The following is a 14,996-nucleotide window of genomic DNA, read 5'->3' on the forward strand; positions in this document are numbered from 1 at the left end:
AACCCAGTGACACCGCTGCTTTCCTGGAGTTGACACTCCGGTTGGCAGAGACAGACGACAGGCAAATAAACATAGACTATGTCAGGGATTAATAAGGGCCCTTGCTGCTGTAACAAGCTACCAGTAACTTAGTGACTTAAAACAACACCAATGGATTATTTTACAGTTCTGGAGGTCAGAAGCCCAAGATAGGTCTCACTGGGCTAAAATCAAGGTGAGACCAGGGCTACATCTCTTTTGGAGGCTCTAGGAGAGAATCCATTTCCTTGTCTTTTCTAGAGTCTAGAGGCTGCCCACATTCATTGGTTTCTGGCCCCCTTCCCACTCCAAAGCACCCGTTTGTTGAACCTTTCTCACAGGTATCACTCTGACTCTCCGTCTGTTGGCACAACTTCTCTGATTCTGACCTTCCTGCTCTATGAAGGATCCACACGGTTATACTTGGGTCCACCTGCATAATCCAGGATAATCTCCCCATCTCAAGATCCTTAACTTAATCACATGTGCAAAGTCCTTTTTGCCCTGGGAGTTAACGTATTAAGGGTTAATAGAGCAAAGCTAAATAAATGTCATTGTTTCCTCCTGTATTTGCAGCAGGGGAAATCAACCTCATTCAGCATGGCTAGGGAAGGAGAATGGCTAGAGGCACTAGACTCCCTTCATCACACACTGAAGACTTCAGCACTCACAGACGCACTCCTCTCAGAGTCAACCCATTGCCTACAACTCCAAAGGGGTTGTGATTTGGGGCAATCTGGGATGTTTGGTCATCTGTCCCTTGAGCCTGGGATTCCTGAACAAGTCACAGGTGCTGAGTGAGCCTAGGGGACAACGAGGGATCTGCATCCCAGGGCCTTTCATTGGTCTTGCTCCATTGACATTTCTGTTTAGTAATTTTCCTGGATTTGTCATCATTGCTTCATTCATGAACTCTGGGCATTAAGTGGGAAGAAAAAACTTTAGTGAAAGTTGAAAAGATAGACTTGTGGTGTGAGGATATGCCCAGAAATGTGGTAAAAGCAAAATCTGAGAGCCTGAATGAGCTTCTCTGTGTTTGCAGATTTGGGGCTGCCCCCAAGTCCCAGCTGTACCCTGCATGCAAATCAGGGTCTCTTCTCCTTCTACGTTCCTGCAGGCCCCTGAACTTAGGGCCCGGAGAGCCCGTTAGCCTGTTACAACCACATTGCCGGTGGTGTGTTGTTCACATGACTGAAGAAGTATGGAAAGTTCTACATGTCTGTGCTGGCAACTGCTCTGGTTTCATTTGTAATCTTAGTGCATTTGTTTTTGTTTTTGTCTTTTTCAGGGAAAACTGGATGCCTTGTGGGTCCTACTAAGGAAAGGATATGATCGTGTGTCTGTGATGCGTCCACAGCCGGGAGACACGGTAGGATTCATTAGTGGTGTCACACACACATTGTTTTTCTCTCTCCCTCTGACTTCGCTGAACTAGAATAACTCCAGATATATCCAGCTGTTATTTTATGTTGTGAAAATCAGATACTAATTCTCAAAATTCTGGTTTCTATAAGACTTTGAGTGTTGACTTGTTTTTTCTGGAAAGGATTTTGACCTAAATAAGTCGAGTTAAACTTCCTAGGACTAGAGCTTCTTAATTGATAGGTACTGTGAGTGAAAGAGACAGGGCTGGCTTGTGCCTAGGCTGTGCCAGGAGAGAGGCCTGCGGCTCCCCAGAGCAGTGGCCAGTGGTAACCAACAAGATGCCAGCCACAAGATGGGGCAAGGAAATGAGGGCCACAGAAAACTCCCACCATCTTCCAGCAGGTATTGGGCCCAACTGGTCCAAGACCTCAGGAGGGTCTTCTGACAGTCAGGGACCAAAACTGTCAGGGCCAAGCTTGGAGTGTCTCCAACTAAGAGGAGGCAGAAAGGAGGAGCCAGCCATCTGGCCCATCTTCATTCTGTCAATGAGAAAATAGAGGACAAGAGAAGCTGAGTAATTTGTTCTGTTCACACAGTAACGATGCTAGAAACAACCCCAGTTCTCCTGAAATCACACTGTTGCTCTGTCTTCTTGTAAGAGCTTGTCTCTTGTCCCTATATTTTATAAAACGAAGCTTGGGACCAATTTCTCCCTCAACTATCAGCAAACTACACCTTCCATCCACTTCTCTAGGAGTCAGACACACTAACCCAAAAGCAAAATAAAGGTGTCTGACTTGGAACTCCTTTCAAATCAGGTAAAGAACTTCTTTCTTGGCAGGAAAACTCCAGGCAAGTTACTTAACCTCTCTGAACTTCAACTTTATAAAGTAGATGACACTTTGGCTGGTTGGAGAAGGTCATGTTTGTGAAGAATTTGGTCTAGTGGTGAACACACAGTAATGCTCAACCAATGGCAAATATAATTGTGATTATTTACTTGGTGCTTTTCTACTGTCTGTGAAGGGCTGATGCAGAAATTCAAAGCATATCACAACTACTGTGTATCAGGCGTACCTGCTTGTTTACCGTGCTCGCTGTTTGACACGGGACAACTGGTAAAACACAAGAGCACAGCTATGAGGCAGGCCCCTCTTCCTTTGCACCTGGTGACAGTGGGTGGTTTGTGGCTGAGGGGATTTGGTCTAAAGTTTCCTAGCTGTGCAATTAGCTGTGTCTGCCTGCAGGTTGTGGCAGGGACAGCAGGCAAGTAGGATGTGACAGAAACCAGGTCATATAAATGTGGAGCTGACTTGGCTCTCGTGGCATATGGAATTCGTGTTTTGTCTGTGAAAGTCCATAAGAATACACTGTGATAGCAAATTTTAAGGTGCAAACTCTACAGTTAACAGAAATGAGCCCAGGCCGTAAACTTTGTACACTCGGGGTGGTACTTGACCTCATGAGTTAGACATCTGTTTTCCGTGGGAAATTAAGAAGTATTTTTTAGCACGCATGAGACTCATCTAACAGATTAAGAAAAAACAGTAAGATACCTAAACTCAGGTTCAACAGTACTATTTTTTTGTCACGGAATATGCTGGTCATGTGTGCAAGCCCGGTTCCTTCGGAGCACCTGAGAAACAGCTCCACTAAGATTTGTTACCATGCCATCCCCCACAGGGCAGTTTGGCAGAAACAAATTCGTAAGCTGAGTCAACCGGAGAAGTCGTAGGGGTTAGTGTGATGGATAAGACACAGGCATCAACACTGTTTGGCATGAAAAGGCCAAAGGGATAAATCCAGCAACAATGGAATGCAAACTGGTGGAACGTCCTCTCATGAATCACACCTCAACTGAATCTCCTGTTTGCGAATTTTGAATGAAAGTTTGTATTAACATTTGAAGATGTTCTCTACACTTTTGAGAAACACGATACCGCCTTGAATTCTCATTCTCCGATCACACTAAATAACAGATCTGAAGTACAGAAGGTCTGAGAGTTAGGATACATCTGACCATATTCTCAGTGCTGTCCCAAATGGATTATTGTCCCGCCTACTATGAAATGGGCTTTATTTATAGAAATCCTGATAAAATTTTAAGACACATAGGAGAAACAGATGCCGAGAATTGTGTCCTTGTCATCATGACGATGGCCCCAGACATCTTGATGTTTGCATGGAGTTACACGAGAAAGGTCACAGAACAGAACAGGTAGGAAGGGCACCTCAAAGCTGCCTTGTGGCAACTCAGGAAGAGTTCCCGGGGAGGGGGGCTAGGTTGTAGCTTTGTGTACGTGCTTGTTCTTTTTTGTTTTGCATAACTTCAGGAGACTCGCCACAGATCTGCATCACTGGCACGGTGATGACTCTGTACGAATTCCTCAGCACTGATTTATGGGGCTGATTTATGGGCTGACCACATTTTCCATAAACTCAAAATGACTACATCCAGGCATGTGCTTGTGAACAAGAGTCACAGGTTCTGAATTTTTCCTTTAAAACAAAAACAAAAACAAAAATCACCTAATTACATTCTCCATTACATTCTGAATTGTTTCAAACACATGTTGACCTCACAGAAACCTGGCAGTTCTTCCTTCTCCGTTCCTATCTGCCCCATCCTCCCCAGTTTAACCCACCCTGGCCGTGCAGATGCAGACAGGGCCCACCAACAGAGCCTTTGAGGCTGCCTGCTCAAAGGACTGAGTGCCTCCTGCCTCCACCACAGACTTGAGGGCTGCGGAGGCCCGAGCCCAGAGCCACACCCTTCCCTGGGACTGGCGCCCACCAACTCAGAGCTGTCCAAGCCCCAGGTCAGGGAAAACATGAATGGGACCACAGCAGGAGCCATGAGCTTCCAGTCCACCACCAGCCTGGCTTCCTTTTTCTTCTTGGGGTGGGCTCACAGTCCTATTGTTCCTTGGTATCCACCAGGAAATCCCTGGGCCAATATGCAAGAGAAAATGCCAGAAGAAACCACTTAAGTAGCAAACCAGCAACACATCTGATCCTAAAATGTAAAGAGTTCACTAAGCATGTGATACCCTTTGCTGAAACCATCCCCCTGCCTCCAGTATGTAGCTGTACTATGCTTTTTCTAAAACACATACCTCAGCATGACATTCTGAGGCTTCAGACTTGCAAAGACCAGAAAAAAGCCCCCCAAAATAGCTTGATTTAGAAAGAACCCCCTAATTTTAAACGCAGGGATGTAAGGGAACTTCAGAGATCAGGGTTCATGGAATCCAGTGGTTTTCAACCTGGTTGAAACTTGTGATCACCTGAGGAGCTTTAAAACACTGACATGGGGGTGGAGTGGGGAGAGGGGAGGAGGGCTGGGTGACTCAGTCGACTGAGTGCCCAACTCTTGGTTTTGGCTCAAGACATGATCTCGGGGTGGTGGGATCAAGCCCCGCATCAGGCTCTGTGCTCAGCGGGGAGTTTGCTGAAGATTCGCTCTCCGTCTCTCTCCCCGCCCACACTCTCTCTCTGTAAAATTAATAAATCTTAAAAAACAAAAAACTGACCCTCGGATCCCACCCCAAAGGTTTTATTTCATTGATCTGGGATGAGGTCTGTGCATTGGGATTTTAGAAGCTCCCCAGGTGGTTCTAACAGCAACTAGGGTTAAGAATCGGTGATCTGGTCCAATTCCCTATTTTTCATCCAAGATAGCATCTTCTCTTTCCTTCTCCATCAGTTTGAAGGCAACTCTCCACACTCCTTCAGAACCTGATGGCCGTGTCTCGCAGGCATAAGGGAAATAAATGGATGATTACTGTCTTCATGGGCTTTCACCAGACCCTTTCCTACCACGAAGATTAACGTTGCCTCGGGCCACTATCGTATTGTTACTGCTTAGGGGAAAAGGATGGAAAGGAAGAACTCTAACTCTGCCTCATATGGTTTTTTCTGGATGGAATTCAATTGATATATTGACCAGTCTAACCCCTCCCCAGTTGTTTTTACCTCTGCTCGGGCCATCCCCCTTCACATGCTCTGGGAGGGACCCACTAGAATTGGATGTCTTCTTTGTTTTCAGCTCTTCTGTTTCTCCCAGATCGGACATCGGGAGGCCGGTACATTCCATTACTATCAGCAAGAACAAAAAACTAAGGCACACTCAGCTTGTTTTGCAAAACTGGGCCTCCTTAACCATCAGAAGAGACCCAGGAAACACACACGTAAATGTACATAAACAATGTTTGAAACTTATCTGAAGCTCAGCCCCAGAGGTTGTGAAATCCTCTCCTGGAGCTCCAGCCCCTGGCTGCTGTCTGCGCAGCTGTTTCCAATAAGGGAGCAAGGCCGGTCACATGGGCACTGTGTGGCCGAGGCCAGAGTGAGCCGGGCAGGTTATCTCAGAGGGCAGAGCGCATGCTCAGCTCATCCTTCGAAAGCAGATGAGCCTCCTGTAACGTAAGCAACTCAGAGAAGGCTCTGTGCTCTGCCTCTCTCTCTCTTTTCCCCATTTTCCACATTCCCTGTATTACCTCTTTCTTCTTCCCTCTTTAACTTGGCTGCCTTCCCTCAAACATTCTTTGATCAAACATCTACTATGCTCCCACTGAGAACCCATCACGGAGCCAGACACTGAAGATACCAGTTAGAACAGGACTGAATTTTGGCTTCCCAGGATTGAGTGTAGGACTTGGAAGAGAAGAGAGAATCAGGCATTGTACTGACCACAGGTGGTTATGGAAGAGCAAACCCATTCACAGTCATTTGGGGAACGACGATGATCTCTATTTACAGAGCAGAAACTGAGGCTGAGGGTAGGTGATTAACTTTGCAAGGGCACACTGCTGGTAATGTGACAGGATTTTTATTCCCTTAGCGCCCATTGTTCTTGGTCATGCCGCTTCAAAGAATGAAGAGGTGGACCAGACGAAGAGGGGTGGGCAGCAAGGCAAAGTTTATTGAGCGATAGTACGAAGCTCCCAGAGACGGAGGGGACCCCAGAGGGTTGCCGTTCTGGCGTTCAAATTTAGGGGTTTTTATAAGCTCTTTTACAGAACGACCTTGAGCAAGCTGAGTGGGGGCGCCCTGCGGATTGGCTGCTAAGGGGTGCCAATCAGGACTTTGATCACGCACCTGTCTACCTACTGGGTTATTGTTCATGTGTCGACGGTCTTTTGGGCTGACATGTGGAGACGAACTGCCTCCACTTGTGATAGTGACCGATGTTTTACGGTTAGCTGTTTGGTCTCAGGATGTCTTGCAAAAGTCAGTTCTGCAGAGGCTGCTGGACGGGATGCTATCGTGGTCTCGGCTAAGCTGTCAAACAGGATGCTCGTGCGGTTTCGTCTTAGCATCCCGGCTCCCCGTTTTCTCGTTGGGGACCCTGGCCCTGACTACCCGAGTGTCCGACCAACTCCTAACAGTAAGGGGCAGATCGGGGGCTTGAATTCAAGACTATCAGATACTAGGGGTTCCTCAAGCCCTTCACGCATTCAGCAGATACTGGTTGACCATTTGCTCTGAGATGAGCACCGTGTGTGTGCGGCTGCTCACTGATTACTACGCAGTGTCCTCGCCCCTGACGACCAGGGCCAGTCACGTCTCCAAACATCGCCCGTGTGAAAGGCTGTGTGAGGGAGCGGAGCACACGAGGTGTGGGGGATGCACCCAGAAAGGGCATTTCACCAGACTGGAGTAAAAACCAGCGTCTAGGAGTGACATGCTGGGAACAGGAGAGTTGAGCAGGGAGGCTATCCTAGTGAGAAGGAAGCTAGAGCAAGCCAGCAGGGTGGGCCTCTGGCTCCTTCCAGGAGACACGAGGAGTGGGGTACGATGGAGGACAGAATGTGAGGCAGCGAGAGGAGGCCACACGGGGTGTTGGTCACGGGAGCCCACTCCGAAGCCAGTGGAGAACGGCAGCAAGTGTTGTAAGCGGGACGTGATCAGATTTGTGTTCTAGAGCAGTCCCCCTGGCTGGCGTGGAGGTGGCCGTGTCGAGGGAGGGTGAGCCGAAGCGTGGCTGGCGAGTGGGAGAGTCTGGATCTCAGAGGTGCTGAGCAAACTCAGCGACTGGATTTGGTAACTGGGTTGGAGAATGAGAGGGAAGCGTCAGGAAGGACCTCCAGAGTTTGGTGTGAGCTGGCAGTGATGCCACCAGGATGAGGGCAGGAAGGAGAGAGCTTTGGGAGGGAAGACCAGGACTTGGCCTCAGAACTTGGCAAGCTGGAGGCACCGGGGGGCATCCAGGCAGAGACGGCCAGGCACGGGGCCGGGAGGCGCTCCCTCTCGGGGGCGTGCACGTGCAGGGCTGGCACCGGCAGGGTCCTGGGAGGGAGTGCCTCTTAGAGTCTGTGCCCGAGATGCCCCACCAGCCTCGTGCTAGTCCCGGCCTGTGTCCGAGGCCGCTCTGCTTAGTGAGAGTTCTGAGCTGGAGGCCAAGATTTGGGAATCGTCAGCATGGCAGCTGTCCCTAATGTGAGGTAGAGGAGGAACCAGGGAGCCTGTGGAGACAGAGAAGAGAAATAGGTTAAGCAGTGAACCCCAAGGGTCATGTCCTACAAGCTGTGGGGGAGAAAGAAATAGGGAACAAGAAGGAAACTAAGAAAGACCAGCCAGAGAAAGAAAAGGTGCAACAGGAGAGGCTGGGGTGTTGGAAACTGAGAGAGGAAGACACATCACTGAGGAACATGGAGTCAACAGTGTCAAGTGATGTAAAATTCCGATGCAAGCCGGCAGCAACCCTCTAATTAGATTAGCACTAAGAACGTTATGGTGACTTTGGTGACCTTGGTGACCTTGGTGACCTAGGTTCAGAGGAATGATGGGGGCAGGAGGAAAGCTTCATGGAAAATGGGGGGGGGGCAAAGCAGTAGCTGCTCAGTCTAGTGGGTTCTCCCAGTGTGATCACCCTCGGTGACATTCCTGTCACCGTTTCTCGAGCTCACCAAAAATGGGTTTGCTTAGTTAATAGAGTTTTTGCCCTGTCTTATTTTTTCCTCATTCAGTCGTGATCTTACTGTATATGATTTAGTATTGAATTCTTTCATTTAATTTAATCCTATAAGCATAAGGGGGGAACAATTGTTTAAATCACTTTGGTTCCTAAGCAATTAAAACAATTAAAAATCACTGTTTCATGTGTGCTGATAAGGCATTCCTTCCTGCCTATTGGCAATTTTAAAGCAGATGCGTGTCTGCGTAAAGAAATCAACATTCCCACTTGAATTGCTCGTTGGTGAAACAACAGATCAAACCGGCTTAAGTGCCGGCATGTCCAATTTCTAACACACACCCAAACGACCTGGGGAGAATGGATAACCTGGGCATCCAGAATAAAAAGGTTAGTTGACATTCTATGGGAAGTTCACCTAGATTGTGCAGTTCTTTTTTTTTTTTTTAAGATTTTATTAAGTAATCTCTACACTCAATGTGGGGCTCGAACTCACAACCCCAAGATCAAGCGTCCCACGCTCCACCGTATGGGCCAGCAAGGCGCCGCAATCCTGCGGTTCTTCCCAGTCATTTCCCTTTCCCAGAGAAGCCTTTTGCACTTGAAACTCCTAACTTCAGTTTTCCCCTGAATTTGCTTCGTTACGTCTCTAGTAAAGTCCTCTGTTCTGACAACACTGATTGTCGAAAATAAAATGAACGGAGCAAACCCAAGAGCTGGAAATGTTTACCCCATTCGCTAAGCATGATCAACGTCAGCGAACGGCTGCTGGGGTGCCATGCAGGGCTCTGTGGAAAAAGCAGACAAGCATGAGATGTGGTCTTGACATCAGAGTAATGGACAGACTGGTTCAGGAGACAGAACACATTCCCTGGGCAGACCAAGTGAGAGCTGAAGGGACTAAGAGCAGCAGAGAAAGGGCCATCGTGGGCAGCCTGAGGGAACAGGAGGCCTCCCCAGGGACTGGGAGGACTTGCCCTGGGCGGGAGAGGCAAGTTGGGAGTTAGTCGAGCAGCCAGGGTGTGGAAGGGCTGAGGTAGCAGGTGTGCGGAGCCAGGATGCAGCCCCGGAGTGCCTGTGGCCAACAGTGAGGATTACTCCAGGCCGGAAAGGAGGGAGTACGTGGTCACCCCCACAGGCTGCAAGGTGCACATGAATGAGATTTCACCACCTTGGTGGACAGACGAAAAAGTGTGCACCTAATTCTATAACCATTGCGAGCTAATCTTCATCTGGGATAAATGTGACGGTGCCAAAGTGTATTGTATTTTAGAAATTTTTTCTAATACAAGTTTGACTAGATATTAATGGCGTTTTTAATTTACATGTACAATTGGGCCACAGGTGTCTTGTCTTAGAGAGCAGCCAGATGACAATTGTTCTACCAAAGCTCAGGAACAATCAGTCTAATGTGTTGAGAATCAGTTAACAGGCTGTTGCACTGACCCATGCGTGGATCAGAAGGCTTGAATTTAAATGGTGACACATGAATGAAAAGACAGAGATGGTTCTATCTGAAACTGGCTGCAGCATTGTGCTGAGAAAGAGATCAATGGTTTTAGCATCGGGAGGCCCAAGTTAAATCCCGGGGCTACCTTGTGGCTTCAGTTAAGCTTCTCAGCCTCACCGAGCTTCACTTTCCTCGGGCACAAAAGTGATCTAATAATCCCTACTTCTTTAGGTGTTGTCAGGATTCAATAAAATGACAAATGTAAATAATTCAAGTAGATGGGAGTTCATTTTCTTCCCTTCCTTCCCCCGGGAAATTGCAGTCGATTTCAGAGAAGTTTGTTACATCTCAGCAAGAATAAAAACTTCTCTGAATTAGTCTCTTATGTTTAAATCAGCATTGACTTAAGAGAACCAAGTTATCTACAAATTGAAGTCTTTATGTCATAGTCGATCTTTTCTTGCCCACTAGAAAATAATTTTATATTGGCTTTTTACACTGAGGATCTTCAAAATTTCTATCCGTGTCCCACACCAGCCTGGAAGTGCCCAGCGAATTTGGAGAAAACGTCCAATTTGCTGGCCACTGACTCCTGACCTTTTTAACCTTTTGTAAGAATAGATCATTTAAGAAAAAGAAAAGAAAAGCAAATTATAGGAAATGTTCCTAGAGGGTGTGATTTATTTTGGCAGAGTACCCGTCTTGGATATTTGAATTCTCAGTAGTATTTATTCGGTTCTCACCCTTGGAAATCTTTCCTTCACTGTCTCCTTGGAGAGGGACATGAGTACTTAGAATTCTTGGCTCACTTTCCTGAATTTAAAAGAGAAAAAGTTCAAGACACCCTATGTCCCCAGTGAAAACCAAACTGTACCCAAAACCTGCAAAGTTGACTATTTTCAGAGAAGTCAAACCCAAAGAGTTGATGCTGCAGAATATACCACCCTGAGTTGTTGTTGTTTTGTTTTGTTTTGTTTTGTTTTTTGTTTTTGTTTTTTTTTTTGGCACCAACTTCCTTCCCCACAGTCGGAGGTCTCTCTACATAAATGGATGTGCAAGCAGCTGGTGTGGTTGAGGGCTCTCCCCCTCCCTTCACTCCCTTCGCCTCTCTCTTCCAGTCCCCACAGTTTAACCCCCCTTTCTCCACACCAGTACACACTCACACACCCATCGTCGTCATCATCATCATTTCATAGCTTCCCTTAGGACTTTCACGTTTGAGTTGCCTCATCTCCCAAACAGCTGCAGCAACAGAAGGTCAGGTCCTGGTATCAAGTTGCAAATAGCAAACAGAGAAGTAAATCCAAGACGGGGCTGGCTGATAAGGACACCTCTGTTCAAATTCTCTGACCTCATTTTTTCCTTCCAAACAGAATCGGGATTGAGCGAGGCAGGGGTTGGTTCTAGAGTCAGAATCGCACCCAAGTACATAACATTTTAGGAAGTTCGCTACTTGGTTCAAACACGATGTTTATGTCTAGCCGCTCGGCTGCCACCAGCCTGTCCCTCCAGCTGAGGACGTTGGGAAAGATCATCTCCAGGGACAGTCTGCGACCCCGCGATAGGCCTCACTCGGTTGAGAATCCTCCTAACCCCAGCTGGTGGGGAGTTCTGCTCTGGCCCGAAGTGTGGCTTGAATTATAGATGGCAAAAGCTGACCTAGGAGATGGCCTTCCAGAATTCACAGTGTGGAGAGGAGCCAGCCTCCTGTAGGACATCCAGCACTCCCAGATACATTTTCTTATCTTCTCCCTAGCACCACCTTACTTTCCCTCCTTTTTGCATCTTAGAAAGATGAGGCTCGGATAAGAAGGCCCCTGCTCTGTTCAAGATCACAAAGGGAATTAGTGGAAGTGGCAAGACGAGACCCCTTCGCTGCCTGGCTGCCCTTCCATCCTCACCCCAGGCTGGGAGAGGAGGGTGGGGATTGTGAATGGGTTTGGTCTCTTGAAGAGAAGGTAGAAGAAGACCCAACTTTGGAAAGCAGAGAGAGCCCCTGTCACCCAATCACCTCCCTTCTGTCCTCCTACCTCTCCCACCTCCCAACACCTTTCCATTTGTATCCTGCCCAAGGTGACATAACCACTAACGCCCTCCCACACTCGCCGGCTCTCCTGCACAGTGTGCTGTCTCCCGAAGTACGTCGTGCTCTTTGCCCTTCCTGATTCCACCTCTCCCTGCCTCCCCTTACCCACCAACACCATGTGTAGGACAGAGCGCGCCCACTCATTCCCCCATCAGGTCTCAAGCCTTCTCTATAGCAGGTACCAAGCTGTGCGGCAGGGAGTTGGCATGAATGAGGGGGGGTCCCCGCCCTTGTGGGGTGTACAGCAGAGAAGACAGGAAGCCACTGAGTTGTACTTGATATGTTATGTGGAATGGCAGGGGGAGTTTGGGATTCCATGGGAGCATAGAGCAAGGAGCTAGAACCCGGACTAGAGGCTCCAGGAAGACTTAGAAAAGCAGAGCCCATTTGACTGAGACCTGAAGGATGAGCTCTCCCAGTGAAGTAAGAGATGAGCGCTTCTGGTTGGAGGAACAGCAGGTGTGAAGCCCCAGGTAGGAGAGGAACAGAAGGAGGAGGCCCAGGCTGACCTTGGAGAGAGGAAGGGGAAAGCAGTCTCACCCCCCTCCCAGCTCTGGCTTCTCCACCCTTCTGTCTGCTCCCATCTTTTGGTTGCTCAGCACGCAGCTGCAGCCCCACTTTCTCCAAGACCCTCCCCCAGCCCCAGCTCATCGTCTGGCCCCTCCTTCCACTGTGCTCACAGCTACTGCCATGCAGCTCAGCACCTTTTTAGCTTAAGGTCAATACTGACTTTCCTTCCTGAATAAGCTGTGATTTTAGGAAAGAGACCACAGCTCCTTTTTTTTTTTTTTTTTTCATTTTCTCTCATAGCCCTGAGGACGTGGCGCAGTTTGCTTTCTTGTCCCAGGAATTGTCACTTTCTGCAACCCCCAAGTGGTCACAGCTGTTTGTGAACTTTTATGATGTTCCCTATATAGACACCTGCATTTGCATTTTCCTAGTGGGCAAAGAGGCCTCAATAAACCCTCTGCTTTGTAATGAAGAGACAGTGTTCATACTGTCTTCTAGGAGCGTCTTCCAGTAAAATGAGGCTTAATAAGGGTTATTAAAACATTAGAATTTCATTACAACTTTGACTTCTTAAGAACAGTTTAGGAGAAAAAAACAACTCTCTGACTTTCCTAGTCTCACTTTACAAATTCATTCTTATGATATTTGCTTAACGTTTCCACGTTTTTCTTTTTTTTTTTTTTTGGCTAATACCATTGGGAGCAAAGTCGCGTTCAGAATCCACGATGCTAACCAGGTTAGCTCCGGGGGATGCTTACTCCTCCAGCACTCGGCCCCTCTCTGCCTTCTTGTGCTTGCTCCACACGTCTGGACTGGGTTGCCCCATTGAAGAGCATGGCCTCAGAGGGTGAAGCCTAGGCTCTGGCCGCGGTCACGGGCATACCGACTTTTCAAGGTCTCTGACTTGAATACAAGTTCTAAATGGGAGTGAATCTTGAGTCAGGTTTTCCGTATTCTCTACTGCTCACTGATGGTGATGTGTAATGGCAAATTCCTAAATGTCACAGCGTCTGGAAAATTGGACACCATAACAGACATTCACCTTTAGTGGCACAACTAATAAAAGTGAGCCCACTGGAAATTCCACAGTGGGGTCATCCCTTTTGCTACACAAGACGGTGTACCCCTTCTTTCTCTTTCTAGCAAGGAAAGTAGTTCTGATTAAGAAAGGTGCAGTTTCTTCGACATGGAGGTAGAGACAAATAGAAAGGAGACTGAGTGTCTTGGCCTTTGGTGGTGGGAGCAAGATGACCAGAGTCCCTGAAGCCATTGCTTCAGTGACCCCACCATGTCTGTAGACCTAGGAGTGCTACGTGGTTCTCCAAAGATAGCCAAGGCATCAGCAGAACGGAGGCTTGTGAACAGTAAGCACCCCTCTAAATGAGGAAAAATTCCATGAGAGCTCCCCATAGCGCATGGTCCCCCCCTGCACCCCATCAGCTGCACTAGGCTGTCCTACACCACATCCTCTGTTGGTGGCCTCTGTTGCAGATATGTTTGCTAATGGATCAAAACAGCATCTCTTAGCAAAATTGGACCTTACAGGTAATTAGCATCAAGCCAATAATCCACATGTCTGCAGTCCACACCAAGCCACTCCAAAGCAACACAGATGGAGGCTTCCGAAATGTTTAACCTGCCCACGGGAAAATTCCAGTCTCATCCAGCAGCACAGCTGTGCTTTCAGCTAGCTGCAGACTGTAACGCTGGAAGGAGTGTTCTGCCCTCAGAGGATCATCCATGGCCAGGTTTTGTTGCCTTTCCTTTATAAAATTCACCCAATCCACATCCAAACAATCCAAGACAATATAATGGATTTCTGTGTCGAAGGAGAACAATAATCTTTGGATAACTTTATTCTGTAATACTTTTCTTGCTCTCGCCAGCCCATTCTTTTGAGGACATGCTTCGTTTTAATCCATCTCCAAGCTGACTTCTTTTGTTTTTAATGGCAACAATGTGATTATTGACATTCTCTAGCTTTGTAAACCGTGGAACAAACTGTCCCTCCCTGAAGAAACACAGCTTCTCGTAAATCTTCCCCAGAAACACCAGGGTTAGAGGAGAGAAGCATGACTCGATTTTAAATGAGTAATCTTCCCAACTGTCACTTCCAGAAGGTAGACAAATGCAGAGATGATAGACAGATGCAGTTTCAACTATAGTTTTACATGCCTTTGAAAGTCCATTGAGATCAGAAGATAAAAAGTCTTTCCATGACAGGAATTTAAAGTGAAGATTATCCCTTTAGGCTCTTCACAGTCGTGGAAGAGCAGACCAGGGCCTTCGTCCATGTGCAGAAGAACAGTAAGCAACTGGGTGGGACAAGTGGAGTCCCATTTTTAAAAATTATTTGTGACCCCCTCTCTTCTCCCCCACAAATAGCAAAAGATGTTTTTAGGTCATAAACACCCCAAAAGTAGTCTAGAGCAATACCGTCCAGTAAGGCAGCCACTAGTCACATGTGGCTATTAAACACTCGAAGTGTGGCTGGTCAGAAATGAAGTGAAATGCAGGAAGTATAAAATAAACTCTGGATTTTCAAAGATGTAGTATGAAAAAAAAAGAAAACAAAATATCTTTTCAGTAATTTTTATGTCGATTACATGTTGAAATGATAACCTTCTGGACATACTGGGTTAAATAAGCTG

At 47.4% G+C, this 14,996-nt stretch overlaps 1 protein-coding gene across 1 annotated transcript in view; it reads left to right on the top strand.

Annotated features, from left to right (window-relative positions):
* The window catches only part of ANTXR1 (ANTXR cell adhesion molecule 1), a 213,269-nt gene that overhangs the window by 162,504 nt on the left and 35,769 nt on the right, over positions 1–14,996 (top strand). The window contains exon 17 of the mRNA XM_045788146.2: positions 1,307–1,387. Coding sequence (XP_045644102.1) covers positions 1,307–1,387 — 81 coding nt within the window. The remainder of the gene's footprint in view (positions 1–1,306; positions 1,388–14,996) is intronic.

Source organism: Ursus americanus, chromosome 7 (assembly GCF_024610735.1).
Source record: "Ursus americanus isolate L20-20 chromosome 7, mUrsAme1.1.p, whole genome shotgun sequence".
NCBI classification, from domain to species: domain Eukaryota; kingdom Metazoa; phylum Chordata; class Mammalia; order Carnivora; family Ursidae; genus Ursus; species Ursus americanus.